Source organism: Schistocerca cancellata, chromosome 3 (assembly GCF_023864275.1).
Source record: "Schistocerca cancellata isolate TAMUIC-IGC-003103 chromosome 3, iqSchCanc2.1, whole genome shotgun sequence".
Classification (NCBI taxonomy): Eukaryota; Metazoa; Arthropoda; class Insecta; order Orthoptera; family Acrididae; genus Schistocerca; species Schistocerca cancellata.
Genome location: NC_064628.1, coordinates 188951143 through 188972050, shown reverse-complemented (window position 1 = coordinate 188972050; position 20908 = coordinate 188951143). Strand labels below are relative to the sequence as shown.

General features: G+C 40.7%; 1 protein-coding gene across 1 annotated transcript in view; it reads left to right on the top strand.

Annotated features, from left to right (window-relative positions):
• Nucleotides 1–14080, top strand: part of LOC126176199 (uncharacterized) — a 181879-nt gene extending 167799 nt beyond the window's left edge. Inside the window, exon 4 of the mRNA XM_049923342.1 lies at nucleotides 13057–14080. Within this exon, the coding sequence (XP_049779299.1) occupies nucleotides 13057–13624 (568 nt within the window). The 3' untranslated portion in view covers nucleotides 13625–14080. The remainder of the gene's footprint in view (nucleotides 1–13056) is intronic.
• The last annotated feature ends 6828 nt before the right edge of the window (nucleotides 14081–20908 follow it).

The window sequence follows — 20908 nt, the reverse complement described above, 5'->3', positions numbered from 1 at the left end:
ACATGCGATGGAATGCAATGTTCACTAAACATTAGTGTCCTCGTCTCCTCGCGTACTTCCAAGATGCCTTTTAGTTACATTTGCATTGTGCGTTGCTGCTGCTGAAATGTTTCATTTCCTGCATCAGTTTCTCTTATATTTCTTTGGCTTATTTTGTTCTCCACACTTCCAGTATCTAATTTTTTTTAATAATGTTTGCGAAGATAGATCGTGAGTGCCTGGTATGATCTGGATGCTCTTCAGCACACAACCGCTCCGCTACTCCAATAGTTTGATAACATTTGTCATAAAAGATATTGACTTTTGCAACTGTCGTGTACATTGGGAATGTCTCAACAGCTTTAAGAGGAAATTATCTCATTGCTACAACAGCAGAACACGGACTGATGAACTTAAAGCGCACAGGTAATTAAGTGTTTGCTAACATTTGGTATAATAGACAGCGGGGCAGTAGTTTGCGACGCTGCTGATACTGTTTGATGAAGTCTCATAGATGTTATGTCGCTGAAGTTTTCTTAGAAGCTTCCTTTAAATGCCACTGAAAAGTGTGTATTTTCCATTAGAAAAAGAAAACGAAGTCGGTGTTATCATTCGGAGACTATAAACGATAAAAATTACACTATTTGATCAAAAGTACCCGGATACCCCCAAAAACCAACGTTTTCCATATTAGGTGCATTGTGCTGCCACCTGTTGCCAGGTACTCAATGTCAGCGAACTCAGTAGTCACCAGACAGCGCGAGAGAGCAGTGCGGGGCGCACCGCGGAACTCACGGACTTAAAACGTGGTCAGGCGATTGGGTGTCTCTTCTGTCATAAGTCTGTACACCAGATTTTCACACTCCTAAACATCCCTAGGTTCGCTGTTTCCGATGTGATAGTGAAGTGGAAACGTGAAGGGACACGTACAGCACAAAACCATACAGACCGACCTCCTCTGTTGACTGACAGAGACCGCCGACAGTTGAAGAGGGTCGTAATTTGTAATAGGCAGACATCTATCCAGACCATCACACAGGAATTCCAAACTGCATCAGGATCCACTGCTATTACTATGACAGTTAGGCGGGAGGTGAGAAAACTTGGATTTCGTGCTCGAGCGTCTGCTCATAAGCTACACATCGCGCCGGTAAATGCGAAACGACGCCTCGCTTCGTGTAAGGAGCGTAAAAATTGGACGATTGAACAGTGGAAAAACGTTGTGTGGAGTGACGAATTACGGTACACAATGTGGCGATCCGGTGGCAGGGTGTGAGTGGCGAATGCCCGATGAACATCATCTGCCAGCGTCCATAGTGCCAACAGTAAAATTCGGATATGGTGATGTTATGGTGTGGTCGTGCTTTTCATTGAGGGGCCTTGCAACCCTTGTTGTTTTGCGTGGCACTATCACAACACAGGCCTACAATGATGTTTTAAGCACCTTCTTGTTGCCCACTGTTGAAGAGCATTTAGGGGACGCCGATTATATCTTTGAACACGATCAAGCACCTGTTCATAATGCACTGCCTGTGGCGGAGTGGTTACACGCCAATAACATCCTTGTAATGGACTGGCCCTCACAGAGTCCTGACCTGAATCCTATAGATCATCTTTGGGATGTTTGGGAACGCCGACTTCGTGCCAGGCCTCACCGACTGAGATTGATACCTCTGCTCAGTGCAGCACTCCGTGAAGAATTGGCTGCCATACTCCAAGAAATCTTACAGCACCTGATTGAACGGATGCCAGCGAGAGTAGAAGCTGTCATCAAGGCTAAGGGTGGGCCAACACCATATTGAATTCCAGCATTATCGTTGGTGGGCGCCCGGATACTTTTGGTCACATAGTTGACTTGCGAACGTCAGGAAATTTGCCATGTTGTCTTCTTTAACTTGGTAAAAACCACGCCTCGATGTATTTGTTCGTTCTGAATATAACTGAGGTGGTCTGTCTGAGCTCCCTCACCCGGTGTATACCTAGTGTACAAAAATTCATGTACTCGGACGTAACAGAGCAATTCCTTCTTGCCTAACAGTATAAAAGCTACTGTACTAAAATTTCGTCCTGTACTTATCAGTAGGGAATGGATACCTCGGACCGATTAAGCAACAAACATAAACTATGACAGTCGATCCCATGCGTCAGGAGGCAATAGAGGATGTTGAAGAACACGTGTATCGTGCTTCAGCAGCCATCTCCACCACTATTTGAATGCACCAGGAAGAATCGATTCGGCTAACTGTATTTTGAGGCTATCAAATAACAACCCAGCATCTGAAACTTCCTGGCAGATGAAAACCACGTGCCGGACCTTTGCCTTTCGCGGGCAAGTGCTCTACCAGCTTCTGTAAAGTTTGGAAGGTAGGAGACAAGGTAGTGGCAGAAGTAAAGCGTGAGGACGGGGCGTGAGTCGTGCTGGGTAGCTCAGTTGGTAGAGCACTTGTCCGCGAAAGGCAAAGGTCCCGAGTTCGAGTCTAGGTCCGGCACGCGGTTTTAATCTGCCAGGAAGTTTCATATCAGCGCACACTCCGCTGCAGAGTGAACATCTCATTCTGGAACCCAGCATCTGACAACGTAGGTGCAGCTAACTCCTCTGTGAAGCGAATGCCTTGAAGAAGAACAGATACTTGGATGACGCAGAACAATGTACTGGTGTTTTCCTTTTGTGACGCCTCGGACATGTTGTTACGCGACGGCGAGTTTTTGGCGACTACTGTACTGCCAGACGTAAACATTCACGACACTTCCGTTCATGCCAGTTAGCTGTAGACGATTATAGTCGACATTTGGGCCGATGCCAACTCTGTGTTGTGGACGAGGTCACTCCCAATATCCCGTAGTCAGTCCTTGCGGCGTACAGAGTGCCCCTCGTCACCTTAGAACTATACCAGCCGCTCACTAAGCCACCGAATTCAGAGACACTAAGTGAACCGATAATTTTTGGAGGTGAGGCTGCCGCAAATGACAATCTTCCATCGACAACATTCACCAATATGTTAGGAAATCTAATTGATGTCACCATCAATGTCCGACTTGTCTGGGTGCTAGTCGAATCTAGGACTTCTTTTTCTGTAATGTCTAATGCTTTTTGTCACAAGCTAAAAAACGCTATATTCCGTGTTCGGTGATATGTAAAAAATTATCCAAGGCATGAGAATGAACTGCAAGAATAACTCACTAACAGAATCCAGTCCTTCGAATTTGGCATTTTAACCGAATGTCGTCATAATTTCATTCTCGGATGGGATTTTTTATCATGCATAGGCTCCCAATGACCGAACAAATGCGAGAAAAAAAGACGTTTACCTTTTGTCGAACACTGATGACACCCTAGACGCTTAGGCAATCTACTGTTTGACGGGGATGACCGGATTATGTAACTCTTCAGCCACCTTTTAACGTATAATGGACAATCTGCTGGGATAGTGTAGATGGACGAACTGTCTTTGCTATTTGGATGACAGGGCCGTTTTTTTCGAAGGAATTTAAAGGACGTCTAAGCCACGTAATAACCATGTTAAAGTTTTTTGGACTACAGGCTCTCCATGAATCCGAAAAAAGCATCTCTCCTTTGCCCAAGAAGTAAAATTCTTGGGGCATCTACACTACTGGCCATTAAAATGGCTACACCACGAAGATGACGTGTTACAGACGCGAAATTTAACCAACAGGAAGAGGATGCTGTGATATGCAAATGATTAGCTTTTCAGAGCATTCACACAAGGTTGGCGCCGGTCGCGACACCTACAACGTGCTGACATGAGGAAAGTTTCCAACCGATTTCTCATACACAAACAGCAGTTGACCGGCGTTGCTTGGTGAAACGTTGTTGTGATGCCTCGTGTAAGGAGGAGAAATGCGTACCATCACGTTTCCGACTTTGATAAAGATCGGCTTGTAGCCTATAGCGATTGCGGTTTATCGTATCGCGACATTGCTGCTCCCGTTGGTCGAGATCCAATGACTGTTAGCAGAATATGGAATCGGCGGGTTCAGGAGGGTAATACGGAACGCCGTGCTGGATCCCAACGGCCTCGTATCCCTAGCAGTCGAATCGAAAGGCATCTTATCCGCATGTATGTAACGGATCGTGCAGCCACGTCTCGATCCCTGAGTCAACAAATGAGAATGTTTGCAAGACAACAACCATCTGCACGAACAGTTCGACGACGTTTGCAGCAGCATGGACTATCAGCTCGGACACCATGGCTGCAGTTACCCTTGATGCTGCATCACAGACAGGAGCGCCTACGATAGTGTACTTAACGACGAACCTGGCTGCACGAATGGCAAAACGTCATTTTTTCGGATGAATCCAGGTTCTGTTTACAGCATCATGATGGTCGCATCCGTGTTTGACGACATCGTGGTGAACGCACATTGGAAGCGTGAATTCGTCATCGCCATACTGGCGTATCACATGGCGCGATGGTATGAGGTGCCATTGGTTACACGTCTCGGTCACCTCTTGTTCTCGTTGACGGCACTTTGAACAGTGGACGTTACATTTCATATGTGTTACGACCCGTGGCTCTACCCAGGAATCGATCCCCGCGAAACCGTACATTTCAGCAGGATAATGCACGACCGCATGTTGCAGGTCCTTTATGGGTCTTTCTGGATACAGAAAATGTTCGACTGCTGCCCTGGCCAGCACATTCTTCAGATCTCTCACCAATTGAAGACGTCTGGTCAATGGTGGCCGAGCAACTGGCTCGTCACAATACGCCAGTCAATACTCGTGATGAACTGTGGTATCGTGTTGAAGCTGCATGGGCAGCTATACCTGTACACGCCATTCAAGCTCTGTTTGACTCAATGTCCAGGCGTATCAAGGCCGTTATTACGGCCACAGGTGGTTGTTCTGGGTACTGATTTCTCAGGATCTATGCACCGGGATTGCGTGAAAATGTAATCACATGTCAGTTCTAGTATAATATATTTGTCCACTGAATACCCGTTTACCATCTGCATTTCTTCTTGGTGTAGCAATTTTAATGGCCAGTAGTGTAGTTAATGGCGATGGAGTTCGTCTCGATCCAGAGATACGTCTCAGATTTTCCGACTCCTCAGCAAATTCGTCATGTGCTCATCGTAAAAGTCACTGATAAAGGACTTTTGTACTAAGGCATATCCCTTGCAAGAACTACTGCGGATGGATGCCCATATTTTCCAGGAATAATCCTTAAGGAGGCACTAACGCCTTATTCAGTCCCGGCACTGTGTGATGTAAATTTGGAGACAGAACTTCGCACCGACACTTGTAGCTAGGAGAGAATTGCACTTCTAATAAAAATTCAGAAAGGTCCGAATAGATCTACATCTACATCTCAGCAATCCACCACACGGTGCGTGGCGGAGGGTACCTCGTACAACTAGCATCTTCTCTCCCTGTTCCACTCCCACACAGGACGAGGGAAAAATGACTTATTATAAGCCTCTGTACGAGCCCTAATCTCTCTTATCTTATCTTTGTGGTCTTTCCGCGACATGTAAGTTGGCGGCAGTAAAATTGTACTGCACTCAGCCTCAAATGCTGGTTCTCTAAATTTCCTCAGTAGCGATTCACGAAAAGAACGCCTCCTTTCCTCTAGAGACTCCCACCCGAGTTCAAAAATGGTTCAAATGGCTCTGAGCACTATGGGACTCAAAATCTTAGGTCATAAGTCCCCTAGAACCTAGAACTACTTAAACCTAACTAACCTAAGGACATCACACACACCCATACCCGAGGCAGGATTCGAACCTGCGACCGTAGCAGTCCCGCGGTTCCGGACTGCAGCGCCAGAACCGCTAGACCACCGCAGCCGGCTCCCACCCGAGTTCTTGAAGCATTTCCATAACACTCGCATGATGATCAAACCTACCAGTAACAAATCTAGCAGCTCGCCTCTGAATTGCTTCCATGTCCTCCCTCAATCCGACCTGATAGGGATCCCAAACTCTCGAGCAGCACTCAAGAATAGGTCGTATTAGTGTTTATAAGCAGTGTCCTTTACAGATGAACCACACCTTCTCGAAATTCTACCAATGTACCGAAGACGACTATCCGCCTTCCCCACAACTGTCATTACATGATTGTCCCACTTCATATCGCTCTGCAATGTTACGCCCAAATATTTAATCGACGTGACTGTGTCAAGCGCTAGACTACTAATGGAGTATTCAAACATTACAGGAATCTTTTTCCCATTCATCTGCATTAATTTACATTTATCTTGATTTAGAGTTAGCTACCATTCTTTACACCAATCACAAATCCTGTCCAAGTCATCCTGTATCCTCCTACAGTCACTCAACGACGACACTTACCCGTACACCACAGCATCATCAGCAAACAGCCCCACATTGCTATCCACCCTGTCCAAAAGATCATTTATGTAGATAGAAAACAACAGCGGACCTACCACACTTCCCTGCGGCACTCCAGATGATACCCTCACCTCCGATGAACACTAACCATCGAGGACAACGTACTGGGTTCTATTACTTAAGAAGTCTTCGAGCCACTCACATATTTGGGAACCAATCCCATATGCTCGTACCTTAGTTAGGAGTCTCCAGTGGGGCACCGAGTCAAACGCTTTCCGGAAGTCAAGGAATATGGCATCCGTCTGATACCCATCATCCACGGTTCGCAAGATATCATGTGAAAAAAGGGCGAGTTGCGTTTCGTAGGAGCGATGCTTTCTAAATGCTGATGCATGGACAGCAACTTCTCTGTCTCAAGGAAATTCATTATATTCGAACTGAGAACATGTTCGAGAATCCTGCAACAAGCCGAAGTTAAGGATATTGGTCTGTAATTTTGAGGTTCCGTCCTTCTACCCTTCTTACATACAGGCGTCACCTGCGCTTTTTTCCAGTCGCTCGGGACTTTACGTTGGGCAAGAGATTCGCGATAAATGCAAGCTAAGTAAGGAGGCAATGCAGTAGAGTACTCTCTGTAAAACCGAATTGGAATCCCATCAGGCCCTGGCGATTTATTTATTTTCAACCCATTCAGCTGCTTCACAAACCCAGGGATGTCTATCACAGTGTCCTCCATACGCGAATCTGTACGAGACTCAAACGGTGGTATGTTTGTACGATCCTCCTGCGTGAAAGATTTCTCAAATGCTAAATTTAAAATTTCAGCTTTCGTTGTTTTGCTGTCTTCCGTTGCCAGGCCAGACTGATCAGATAGATGATAGCTTGTGCTTACAGAGTAATCTAAAAGTCTGAGATGAGCTATTCTAGAACCGAGAAAAAGTGCTCTGCAGTTGTTTGGACCGTTAACAAGTTCCTGGTCATATTTATTTGTCAAACCCTTCATCGTTGTGATGGACCACCATTTTCTACGGTGGCTGGCTAGCCGGATATACCTGCCCGCTGACAGGCGAGATGAACACTGGGCTTTTGGAGTACAACATCAAGCTGGTATATAAAAATGAACGCAAACAATCCTTTACCGGAACACAGCAGCAGGACGGAAACTCAAACATCGCTGCATTAAATGATGTTGCCTTGAAGATGAAGCAAACAACCGAAGGATAATTTCAGTTAGTAAACGGAGGATTGTATAGCACGAAACATGATCCAGTGGGGCAGAAATGGTTTTTCATCATCCTAGTTGATCTGCTGCCAGCCGTTCTTAGGTTTTTTCATGATACTCAAGAATCTAGTCACCCGGGATTCGTGATGACTGCAGTTAACATCAGACACAGGTATCACTTGCCAGATCTCTGTCAAAGCGTTTTATACAATGTGAGCCACTATAATGTGTGCCAGCAGTGGAAGTACATGCCACAGTTACATCTGGGGCATCTGGTGCCAATTCCACTTCGAGTAGTGTCATTCCACCGAATTGGAATCAATCTCTTGGGGAGATTACTTTGTCTGATTACGTAAAAGTTTTCCAGTCATGACTTGTAACAGAGGTAATTTCACATTGCGGCATCATCCACAGGACGAGAACTGCCTACCACTCACAGCTGAATAACCGTACAGAATGCTTTACTGAAACGTTATCAGATATGCTCTCAATGCACGTTGAAGCCTAACATAGAGCTTTGGATACTGCCCATTGTGACATTTGCGTATAGCAGAAGCAGAGTAAGACACTGCAGACTTCACACCATTTTTGCTACTCCACATTTGTTAGGCCAAAACAATAGACACACTGTTTCCATTTTAAATGGACAATACTCAGAATGACTACGTGAAACACTACGTCACCAGGACTGAAGAATCATACAGATCTGAACACACAAGACAAGGAGTGTAAGCTAAGCACTGGGCGATGTGATAACAGGTCAGGAGACATTCTTTGAATTTTTATGCCTATGCGAAAAGTGGGACTATCAAAACAGGTACTATAACCTTGCTATGAGCTGCATTACCTTCATCCCTTCTCGAACATCACACACGCAGCCAAGGATTATTACCCACCAAGAAATTAAAAGTGCAGATACGTCATCCATGTACTCTTTCTGAAGCCCGACCACTGTCCTGAGGCACATATTGATGAAGGGGCTTCTCATTCATGGAAACTGAAAGCCTGCTTAATGACTGTGAAGTTTCAATGGAAGGAGCTACCTTCAGTTGTCACCATAGTTAAGAGGATGTGACATCATGACCAGAATGCGAGCATCTGCCAGCACAGACATACAGAGGACCATTGACAAAATCTCGACCCGAAGAATGATAGTTGGTTCCAGTGATAACTTCAGAAACAGTGGGTCACTGTCTCTCCAGGAGAGGAGCAATGCCGCAAGTGGTGCTGCATGTAGTGTAGTGTAGTGTAGTGTTTAGTGTCCCCTGTTGGCATGCTGCGGGTTGCAAGTTCAAACATCACCATTACCAGTTATATGTGATGTAGTATTTATTGTTTCGCGAAGGATTTCGATTTTTTGTGTTTGTAATGTATTCATATTCTGGAATATTTGATTTCTGTATTAACAGCAGGACTTTTCTTCCTCTGTGTTGTACTACATTGATGACCCTACTTTCAGATTTTGACTTGATTTGTTTATGACATAACTATATATAAGTAACTATTTCTCTTTAGAACTGGTACTGATCATGTGGCCACTGCTGATGTGAGTAATAGCTATTAAATGGTATTTATGTGCCAGTCATTGGTATGGAACCAGCATAGTAAGATGGATCAGTGTGGAGATGTGACAGAACGTCAGAAAGGAGCTAACACGTTTGGACGAACTCATGACTGCACTTTGCGTGAAACTGCCGTATCTGTGATATATCAACCTGGCCTGCCCTTTGTCAGTTTGTCTGCAAGGAACTGCATACCACTTGCAGCTATGTAACACAGTGTAAGAACAGTGGATGTCAAAAAATGCTAACCACCAGGGCTGGAGACATGTGTTGCACTTTGCCAGTGTCCGTCTGTTTCAAAATCGATGGGAATTGTTGCTCTCAGTGATAGCAAGTCCATATAAACCAATTTCTGAACCTGCATACTGAAGTAAATTGCCTGCAATAAATAATTGGAGTCTCGAGGAAGCCCAGGGCTACAGTGAGACTGCTCATCTTCAGCTGGCCAAACAACTCAAAAATTGCATAATAGCTGATTGGTGACATGTAATGTAGTTCATGAAGTTATGATTTGCCCTCTTTCTCAGATGGTGTGAGGTCTCGAGTACACCAATGTCCAGGGGGACATTTAATATTCAGTGCATGGATGGTATAGTTCAGGCAAGATGTTTTTGTGTCTTTTCCTCACTAAACTGAAGCCATTATGAAAGCTGTAGATGGTGTTACACGGTATTACCTATTTTTGCGGACTATAAGATGCACCTTAATTTTTAAGCAATTTAAAAAATATAACTTTTTTGCCATTACTAATAATGGATTGTGAAGCCAGACTAAAATAGGTTCTTTGTTTATAAAAGCAAATTGACCTTTAAAATCCCTGAAAGTCACAATCTGAACTTCATTGTCATCGTTGTCCTCTTCATGTATAAGATGGTCTTCACTGCCATCGAGAGCATTGCTTAAGCCACACTTCTTGAAAGGTTTAACAATAATACTTTCTCTCACCCTAGCCCATGACATTTTATCCACTGATTCACTTCTTTGATCGTTTTAAAGTTCCCTTCAGCGTGAATTCATGTTGGGTTTCATCCATCATCCATTTGTTTCATTCCGCTCTCATATACACTTTATTTATCGACACATCAAGAGGCTGTAATTGTGAAGTAAGTCCTTCCAGAATAATAGTAAGCTGTTTATTTCCCTGTTCAGTTTCTCTTTCACAGAACTTTTCGAATGACCAGTAAACTGATCTAGTTCAAGAGGAGAACTCTGATTCAATAAAGCACCTTTCCTTCTATCTCTCACTCTTTTAATCCATTATTTCATACCAGCCCGGTCCATCCAACCCTTTTCATGTATGTGAACAATGATACCTGGCATCATTTCAGAAGATTTTTTTATTAATGTCAGCACAACGCACTGTACATATTCAGTACTTGGCTTAGTTCCACACTGTTTTTCTTTTGATGTTGAAGAATAAAGCGATGGGAAGATAATAATTTATCTTCATACTCTTGTAACAGGGTTGACTAATGTTCTTTCTGATGTGGTTACTATAACAGCAGGCAAAGATGTCATTTCAGTGGTTACAATGGCATGTAATCTATGAAAACTGCAAAAGCTGTTATATTAAGAAATGTATTAGACATCACCTCTTGCCAGTTACATTATGTGTTTAACTGTTTATACTAATTTGTTTCCGAATAGAACATGATTTTGGACTTCTAGAAAATAACAATAAAATTAAAAATAAAATAACAGAGAGAAAGGAGAGGAGAAGTATAGAGAGACTTTGATTAACCTTCTGTCACAACATTGAAAATTATTATCCTTGTTTCTGCAAATGTCTGTACCAGAGTTAACACATAGTTTCCAGATGATATACTGAAGCGACAGTCTCCCAGCCCACTAATCGTGGACTCTGATTGAAGACATATCACAATGATGGCCCAAAACATAACTTTGATGTGCACCCAGATAAATCCGTCCTCACAGTTTGTTATAAATGAGTCAATAGTCACTGTAGGTATTTGCCATGCAGAACTGCTGCCCCCATGATGGTTTTTATTTATTTACGCACCTAGTCCCATGGGACAATACTGAGAAGCCAATCTGCACGGTCACGGAAAGAGTCAGTACACAAAATTACAACAAAAAAGTTAATAATAAATAAAATAAAAAAAACTCCTATGATGATGAGAAGCAACTGAGTGTGTATTAGTGTAATCAACAGTGTAACTCAGAAATCTGTTTAAATTTTTCCAGGTATTCTCCAGCGAGTTAGAAGGGTGACCCATGAGGAGATTCTTCAGTTTAAAGTGCAATGATCATGGCTTAGATTTTTTTAATCTTGTGTTTCATTATTGAAAATAGATGCAGAAGATTACTGTACACCATTCTTCACCAGAGTAATGGGAGTCTCATCCAAATGCAGATTGGATTTCTTTTCATTATTAACAGAGTGAAAGCTTGTAATTCATGGGAAGATGCTTATATTAATAACAATAAAAAGCACTGAAGAAAATATATATTGAGAGGTCAACATCTGAATTCCAAGACTCCTAAACAGGAGGTGATAACAGATTTATGAATTTACACCACATATTGCTTGAACTATCTCTATTTGAGCCAAAAATATCCTGTTTGACTGGGAAGAGACGTACCAGAATATAATGCCTCATGGTATACAGAGATAAAAATAAACAAACTAGACCAATTTTTGGGTTAGACTATCACTTATTGCAGCAAAATAACAGCCTTGCCTCACAGAACACGCCAGTTCTCATCATATCTCTCTAAGCATCATTGGGCATGACCAGTACTTGTATTGGTAACAGCCTAGGTACACTACTTGCTATTGGCTGTTCTTCCTTTGTCTTTGTGGCAAAGAGGAGGAGGGGTGTCATCATGAACTTCATCAGTTTTGCACCAATGTCCTAGATTAAATTTTCTGCAGGCCATGAACTTATGACTTGAACTGCAATATTTGAAACATTGTCTATGTATTTGACACATTACCAATGTTGCACTCTACATCTTTTATTACCAGGCTAACTTTATCAGCAAACAGAAATGTTTTAATATCACCTGTCGTGTTAGAAGGCATGCCATTTATGTGTATGAGAAACAATAGTGTTCCCAGCAATGAGCCCCAAGGCTCCTCACTTAACCATACCCCAATCAGACCCCACCTTCAACTAATCTCAGTACTCTACAAATGACCTTTTGCTCTCTGTTCTTAAAGTATGAGAAGGGCCATAATGGTCCCACATATGCAGTAATATTTCGTGATAAACACATGCCTTAGTTAATAAAGGAAGATGTCTAACATTCACAACTTTTTGTTTAAACCATTCAGTGCCTCATGAAGAAAATAGAATATAGCATTTTCAGTTGATAAACCATTTTGAAAATAAAACTGTACATTTGATGGCAAATTGTGTGAACTCAGATTATCAATTAACTTTCTATATGTGTAAGTGCAGACAACAGTCTTACAGATCTTTACAAGATAACTCATCATATCACTGTATACATCACTCTGTTTGCAGTGAATTAATGGAGTTTCTTGTCCCATCTTTCATGATGTACACCTAAATGTTGGTTGGATTCAAGCATAAATAGATAATATATCACTTGCATGCTACTAACAATGATTCATATGTTATTCCATACGACTGGTGTAGTTGTCCTATTACTACCACTTGGCTTCATAACTTTTCAATCACAAGTTTCCATATCAGGATTCCTCCTCTCAAACTGCTTCAGTTGTCCTCTGTAAGTTTGTATCATTATTTTGAGATAAACCTGTTTATGGGCAGAGCAGTCAAGATGGCAAGATTGTGATTGGCCATTGCCCACGTGAACAGTGCTGCCCTCCCATGGTAATCATCATTGTTGCGTTCAAACAAATTATGCTTGCCTCCAACTCCCACTTCTAGGGTTGCACCTAAGCTCTGCACAAGCCTTAATATGCTGTATTCCACCTCAATGTGGGTCTCTGGAAAACTGAAACAGTACTCTGCTTACTTTGCACAGGAGAACTGTTCAGCCACCGATGGCTGCTGAAGATCCACAGAGAGACTACTCACCACCACCTGCAGCTGCAGTCCATGGAACAAAGCGCAGGGTGGAAGTTGTGGACCCTGTGGCCATCCCGTCAACATCAGTGGCCACTCCAGGCTTCCCCAGAGTCGCTGAGCCACTAGAGGAGGTCCATGCCATACTTCACGACCGGCTTGACATGTATGCCCTGCATGTGGCCAGCAGGATACGCCAAATACAGGATCCCTACTTGCGCACAGTTGCCATCAACCGTATAGATAATGCACTCTTTGATGCAGCCACTGCAGAACTGATGGGCCAGCGGCCTCCAGCCAACACAGCCGCAGTGCACTCCACCGCGCCACCCACTGCAGCAGCAACAGCAGCCAACACTCATTTCCCACCAGGCAATCCACTGGCGGGATGCCATGGTGTCCATATGATGGGGACGTGCCACCAGGTGCCTGCAATGCAGCCTGATCATCAAGGTACTACTTGGCAGAATGGGCCAGTTGTGGAGGACGTTGACTCCAAAGACAATATTTTTAAGAGGCTTTCCTGAGACTGGTAGTCGGGGAAGGTTACCCCACCAATTTGCACTGTCAAGTGTAAAGCTTACGTAATGCGTGAAGAAGACAATGACACTGATGGTGAGTAGTTAACTAGACATGGAGAGTGTACCTTGACTCATTGCTCTCTTCTTCACACTTCTTACTGGAAAACAGATGATCTCTATATTCAGTGTTTTAAATTCAATGTTTTAACAGTTGAGCACATAATTTCCTTTATATTTTCATGTATCTATTTCTGTTAACATCGTGAATATGGGATGTGTTCTGAAGACAGATGTTACTAAGAAATAAAAATTGTACTCAAAGGGGTAATGAATACAAAATGTCTACCACTTAGTACCGTGTTAGTCTGAGCAAGTATCATATTGATTGACATTCATGTTTGTTTGGTGTGTGTGTGTGTGTGTGTGTGTGTGTGTGTGTGGGTGTGTGTGTGTGTGTGTGTGTGTGTGTGTGTGTGTGTGTGTACACACCCAGATATCCACAACATTTCACATGTTTTACATAGAAAATACAAAATTGTCTACGTATTTAACAGCAATGATTAACTACATTTTCTTCTGTTATATTCATTTATTATAAGAACCCCTGATTTAGCCTAGATATTTCCCCTAGTTTCTCAAGTATTAGGGGGTAGCAGATCATTTTCTTTATGAAACTGGTCAATAAAATTTGTTTTTAAAGTGCTATTGTTGTAACTTGAGTTTCATAATTCCGTTATCCACAGCATGGATATTTATTGGTATATCATTTATTCAATGAAGTTTTGTGCTAATGTATCACAGTAATGTTGTCTGCATATCAGGCATAGGTTAATATATACATTATAGTTGCTGTCTTGATGTATTAATTGTGATAACTGTAGTTGTAGTATTAGTAGAGAAGGAAATCACAGTAACTGTTTTGCAAATGGTGAGCCTATCATCAGTGTTACAGCTGTGTAGGGAGAACCACTGTCATTTTTTGAAGTGAAGAGTTGGTTGACACTCATTGTTGTCTTTAAGTCTGAAGTGTCATATTATACAATAATGTATGTGTCAGTTGTAACCAAATTAAAATTTGCTTAACTGGTACCTCAGTCTCCATTGTAGTATTTATGGTGATCACAATTGTTTCATCACAATTTGTGCTCTTTTCTTTTTTTCATTTTGGTTTCTTCAGGCGACAGCTATCAGTGTTTACATGAAATAGGTTACCTCCTGTAAGTGAATACATTTCCATTAGCACTATGAAATCCTTTCCTCATTTTTGTAGCTATTGAAGTGTGTCTTATTTGGGCAGTTACGCATTGTTTCTCTGCACTGAAGATTTTGTCTGCTTAGTTGGTTACTCCTTCTTCCTGGAAGCTGTGGGATGTCTCTAATATCAGTTCGTTATGCTAAGATGTGCTTAAAGAGTTTCCCATATGTTTTATTTTCTTTCTTGATTCAGCTTTTGTTGGGATGTATCTGGCCAGAGGAGTACTTTGTATATATTGTCACATATAACTAAAGAATAAGTGTGTAAATATATTGTTGGAAAATGAACCATTTTTTGAGAATGTTAAGCTAATAAACCTGTGCAGAGTACAAGTAGACTGAAAGAAAGTTGAGATACTCATCAAAAAAATTAAATTAATAGAATAAATAAGAATGATTAACAAATTAATAGACAACATTTTGCTTAAAAATGAAACGATAATGATCAACAATAACTAAATAAAAAGTGATATATTGAAGAAGAAAACTATTCACCATTTTTTTCCAACAGCTACACAGTCTGAAGTAACAATGTATGAAGTACTTCATTCGAAGAGTAGTACAAATGACTCTGAAACAGCCTGTAACATTATCATGAAGACAGTCATACTCATTAGACATGATGCCTTTAATATGACATTAGGAAGAATTTGACCTCCTAACTTCACAGCTAATAATTCTATTGAGGGAATAGGGTTATAATACTTGCATCTCATCAAAATTCACACAGATTCTAGGATCCACTCACTTAGCAGGTAAATAATGTATGTGTTCATTTTTTTTCTCTGAAACATTTTCTTCAACAATAAGGACCTCAAATGTAATCTTGAGAGGTCCTAATTGCTTCATTATTTCAAACAGTATACTCACTGAAAGTTGTTATTACACTTACTTCAAATTTAATCCAAGGAATGTGGCATGTTACTGTACATATGTAAAGAATACTATGAAACAATGTTCTTGATATTCTGTTAAAATAATTTTCAATGCATTTTACAATGCAGTCATTCAAGTGTTACAGACCAAACATCTTAAATAGGAAAGGTGAATCTTGAGAATGAAACAACACAGAAGTTGACATCATTAGCCCTTCTGGTGTTATTTGGGAAACATGAAATGAAAGGCTCTGAATGAATTTTTGGTTGAATGAAAGGAAAACTTAGAGAAATAAGTATAATTAATAGTTAGAAAAAAACCACGACAAAAATGCCAGTGGAAATGTAAATAACAGTAACCTTAAGTAGTAGCAGTATTGATGATACTAACCAAAAGAAATAACTTTGTCCTTACAAAGGAAATGCTATTTTAAAATATAATGTGGATGAAGTTTCTACCAGTGCTTCGTAATAAGTCAATCACTTTTACCCGTTCTACACTATTGATAGTAACAGTAGTTATAGTACAGGATTTTTAAATTTTGTTTATGTACCTTTTTAAAAATAGCGTATATTAAGACTAAGATCATGTTGGTTACTGTTGTGTTTGATAGAACTTAAGTAACTTCATATTTCCGAGTATTAAATAACCTTCACACACAAATGTTAGTATAGAAATTAGAAACATCAGGATACATTTATGCTAAGATGGATAGGTTTATACTAAGTAATTTTGTTGCTATGACACTTTTGTTAACAATACAAATTTCTCTGGTTTGATTTTATGTGGAACTACATAAATGTTATTGGTGTGATTAAATGAATTAACTACACGTGGTTACAGATTAATATGTCTTTGGTACAGAAAGAATGGGTTCAGCTTTTCAAGAAACCTGAAAGAATGAGTGTGTTTGTACAAAAGAAAAGCTGAGTGATTAGCATACCTCAAGCTTCAATGGCCGCACGGGGTAGCTGTGCAGTCCAAGGCGCCCAGCCATGGTTGGCGTGGCTGCCCCCGTCAGAGGTTCGAGTCCTCCCTTGGGCATGGGTGTGTGTGTTGTCCTTAGCGTAAGTTAGATTAAGTTAGATTAAGTAGTGTGTAAGCCTAGGGACCAATGACCTCAGCAGTTTGGTCCCATTGAACTTGCCACAAATTTCCAGTTTCCAATTTTCAATATCTGTCATGACTGCTTCGTGGTTGTCATATATTCAGTTGCTACAGTTGCTAGTGGGACATCATTCCTAAGGAGCTAATGTACTTCAGGAAAATACCATAAGAGAAAAATGTGCAAGTTGACTCAAAGAATCCATTAATTTAAAGGCTTGAAAATGCTGATTCATTGACTTTGTGTGCAGCTGCTATCCTCTTTCAGTGTTTGGAATGAAGGCAGTCCTGAAATTGGTGACTTCAATGCTGTGGACTATGGTACAATGGTCACAGAGGCCACTACAAGAAGAGTAGTTGGGATATTTGGTTCTACAGCTGTTGCTGTGAAGACACCTTCTGCTGCTTAGTGGCAGTTGCATTTAAATTTTTTGATGTGTTTGGTATCTTTCCATGTTACCTCCCCAGTTTGTGCAGAAATTATTAATTCAAAAACATTGATATCATACATCACAAGGCCACAAGTCCCAGTCCTTATTAGTGGGTGGGAACCTAACTGACTAGGAATTGGAGAAAGTGAGAGTGGAAAACCAGTAAAGTCCTTTGAAGACTACATCTGAACACCATAATAAGAGTGGTCAGCACCATATGAGCAGATTGCCAAGTTAAATGTACTTAGCATTGCTGAAGACAATAAACTGACAGCTATTGTTCAGTGCTAGCTTTGCATGTTGTCAGCGAGGACCATCAAACGACTCTGATGGAGCTGGCAGTTTGTACAGAGGTGGCATTTGTTGTTTGCCCAGGGATGCCCTCTTGATGGTACCCATTTGAGAAATAATGGCATCTCTGATTCAGAGTACTGCTGAACACCAATCCCTGATACATGTAACCTTTATGAAAACTTCCACTCCTCTTTTCTAATCATGATTGCTTCTGCTAGTTTCACTTTTCCCTCAGCATTTTATTACTCCATATCAATTTCTTTGGATGACACTACCCTCTGTGTCTTACATTCTCAGTAATATGTGATGCCTATTGTGGTCTTTGTATCCTGTTGGTCCAAAAATGTTTGAGAATAGAGTCATAAAAAGAATAGAAAAATTATGTTGGTGGTTTTAATGCTTCAGTTGCTCTATATAGGCTTCCCCCCCCCCCCCCCCCCCCCCCCCCCCCCCGCACAACTGAGCACAATGTTCACACAAAACATGTGAAGCTGTCAGAATAGCCCTCTTGGGAAGTCGTTCAATGTGAATGTCATGCTGAATGTTGGTTGTGTTGTAAAAGAACTGACAGTGTTAATTCCTGCATTTCACCAATTTGTGGAAGGTTCATATTAATAATGTCAAGTCATCACCTGTGATGATTTTTTTCCAGAAAAGAACTGTCTGCATATTGCATTTCAGTTTAGTCTCAGTAGGTGTCTACGTATTGATGTTTACGTTTGGGAGTGAAGGTGTCCAGAACAAATTATGCACAGATTGTTTTTTTCAAAAGATTCTAGAGAATGCATTCACTACGTGATTAAGAGATGATGCTCCATTGTAATTTGTGACACAGTGCTGAAACAATACAGCTGCACATCCACTACATAACACTTTCTACTCACAACTGAGTGGTTGAAAATGCACATCTGTTGTTTACAGTTGTTATGCAAGCTGCCATTGTAGTTACTGTGCTGACTGTTCTCATATGCCAGGAATAAAATCACTCTCAGAAGTTTTTGGATGAAGGGCATATAATACTCAAATTTTTGCTATTGTCAGTGCTAATTTGACCAATCCTCAACCATTAGTTCAGGTAGCTTTAATTTTTTACTTCTGCCACTGACTGTTTCCAAAATTCATTATTCTCAGAGATTTGTTTTCTAATATCTTCAAAAATTTATATTTAATGTTTCTGACTAGTTTTAGGATTGTTTCCAATTTGTCATTTCCTAACATTACAAAATGCATCTTGTTTATTAATTATTAGAACAAAATTTATTTTTGTGAGGGAAGTTGAATCAATGTAAAGTGAAATGACTGCAGCAGGGATACTGCTGTATGTGGGGTACTTTACTAGCATGGGTGAGCAACCAGTGAGACCATGTTTGAACCACTTCAAGTATGTCAGTGAAGAAAATTTATTTCTCTGACCTTCCAGAATTATCAGGGTGCTCTTGCAGTAGTTTATGGCCTGAACTAAATGTCAGATTGTTGTCCACGATGTCAATAAAATATTTTCTGGACATCATTTTCCCCATAAATAAATTCCTGCAGTGTTGTTCTGAGAAGTGTGGCAGAGAGGGCACCATCAGTGAGAATATACATTACTAAGACAAAGTTCAATCAAGTATATGGAGTGCTCCAAACTTTTAGGGTGAGTATTATACAACCAGTACTAAATGAAGTATTATCAAATAGGTACTAATGTTGGAAAATTAACGTATCAGTCGCTATGATATCATAAATGAGCAATGCGTGCCAGGTCCATCTTTATATACTTCTTAAGGGTGATAAAAAAATAACTGTCTAGCACATCCAAGATGATGCTGCTACTTAGATTGGTACATGGCAGTGTATACCAGTATTTACGATTCATAACTGGTTGTTGATGGTGAAGTATCACTCCTTACAGAAACTTGCACACATACATGTGAGGTATAGTGTAACAGGATGGAAGCCTCAGAAAACCAAAAATTTGAGAACAGAATTTATACTAACCACCGTGGCTAGTACAGCGGTGCGGGTCTCCCGCATCGTCCCCTATGCTCCTCGGAGTATGGGACCTCATCATCATCATCATGTCCTACTAACTGTAAGAACTTTATAACCCAGGTTAGGACCTCTGCCATTCCAGCCCAAAGAGATGGTTAAATTTTTTGACAGTAATACTTTGCACAGTGCTATTTGAAGAGATGGTGCAGGATTAAGTTGCATTAATAGTAATACATCAACTTTCAATTAAACTAATACTTCAAACAATAGTGATGTAGCGGTAAATACATCTTTGTAATTTCTCATATTTTTGCAATGCTGATATTTACTGAAGTGTTCAAAGCCATTCAGCTAGATGCTAATGTGTGACTGGCAGATTATTTTGGTAACATACCTAAGTGTTATACGGCTCTCCTGATATACTGGGAGAGTTGCTCTTCTTGCTATTTGTGGCCACTATGCTGTCTCTAGGGTTGCTACATTTGGCATGTCAAAAGTCAGGACACTGCCACCTTTGGCAGGTCAGAACTGGGTGCACTTCAGATAAAAGGTAGCACTTTATACTGAATGTGCAATTCTTGCTAATGTTTGTCAAGTTTCATCCTCACACCAAAACTAAGCTAGAAATACTGTACTAGAAACTTATAATATTTAAAAGTTCTTAGTCTTTACCTTACACATTGGCAGAAATTTATGTGATGGGGGCTGGAATTTACAGACATACTTACTGTCTGATGTAGTGGCCTTTAGAAGTTTCTTCTCATGTAGAAAATGCAGAGAGACTGAGCAGCTCATATAGTAGCCCAGTTTATTTTAACAAGAATGTCACTTTCCATAGATTACACCCTAAGTTTTTTTCATTGATGAATCCGTAAGTTTTTCATCAGTGAAAACACTCATTGTATGGTGCACGCTGCTCACAATAAAAGTAAACACAAATTTCAATTTCTTTAATGAGATTGGGGCTGCAGTTTTACTAAAGAGATGAACCCATTTTTTGTCTGCTGTTAAGTTTGAAGTTTCCCTCACACTTCTTAATGATGTGAATTCATTGTACAATTATTCATCACCATTTACATCCCCACTATTGTCATTTACAACATCTGTAAGACTATCAAGGTTCCTCTCATATTTCATGCTCAGGACAGTGTATTTGTTAAAATTAAGAAATTAAACCACTTACTAAGATAGTTCAGGCTCCCTGATAAACATTAGCAGTATCTTTCCTAAATTTACCCTGATCTGATTTCCTCAATCTCTTCAAATTTTGATTCATATTAAATAAAAAGACCTTCTTTAAATATAGATCCAAAGTTTTTATTGAAGAGTTCTAAAATGTCATAAAGATATGTAAGTT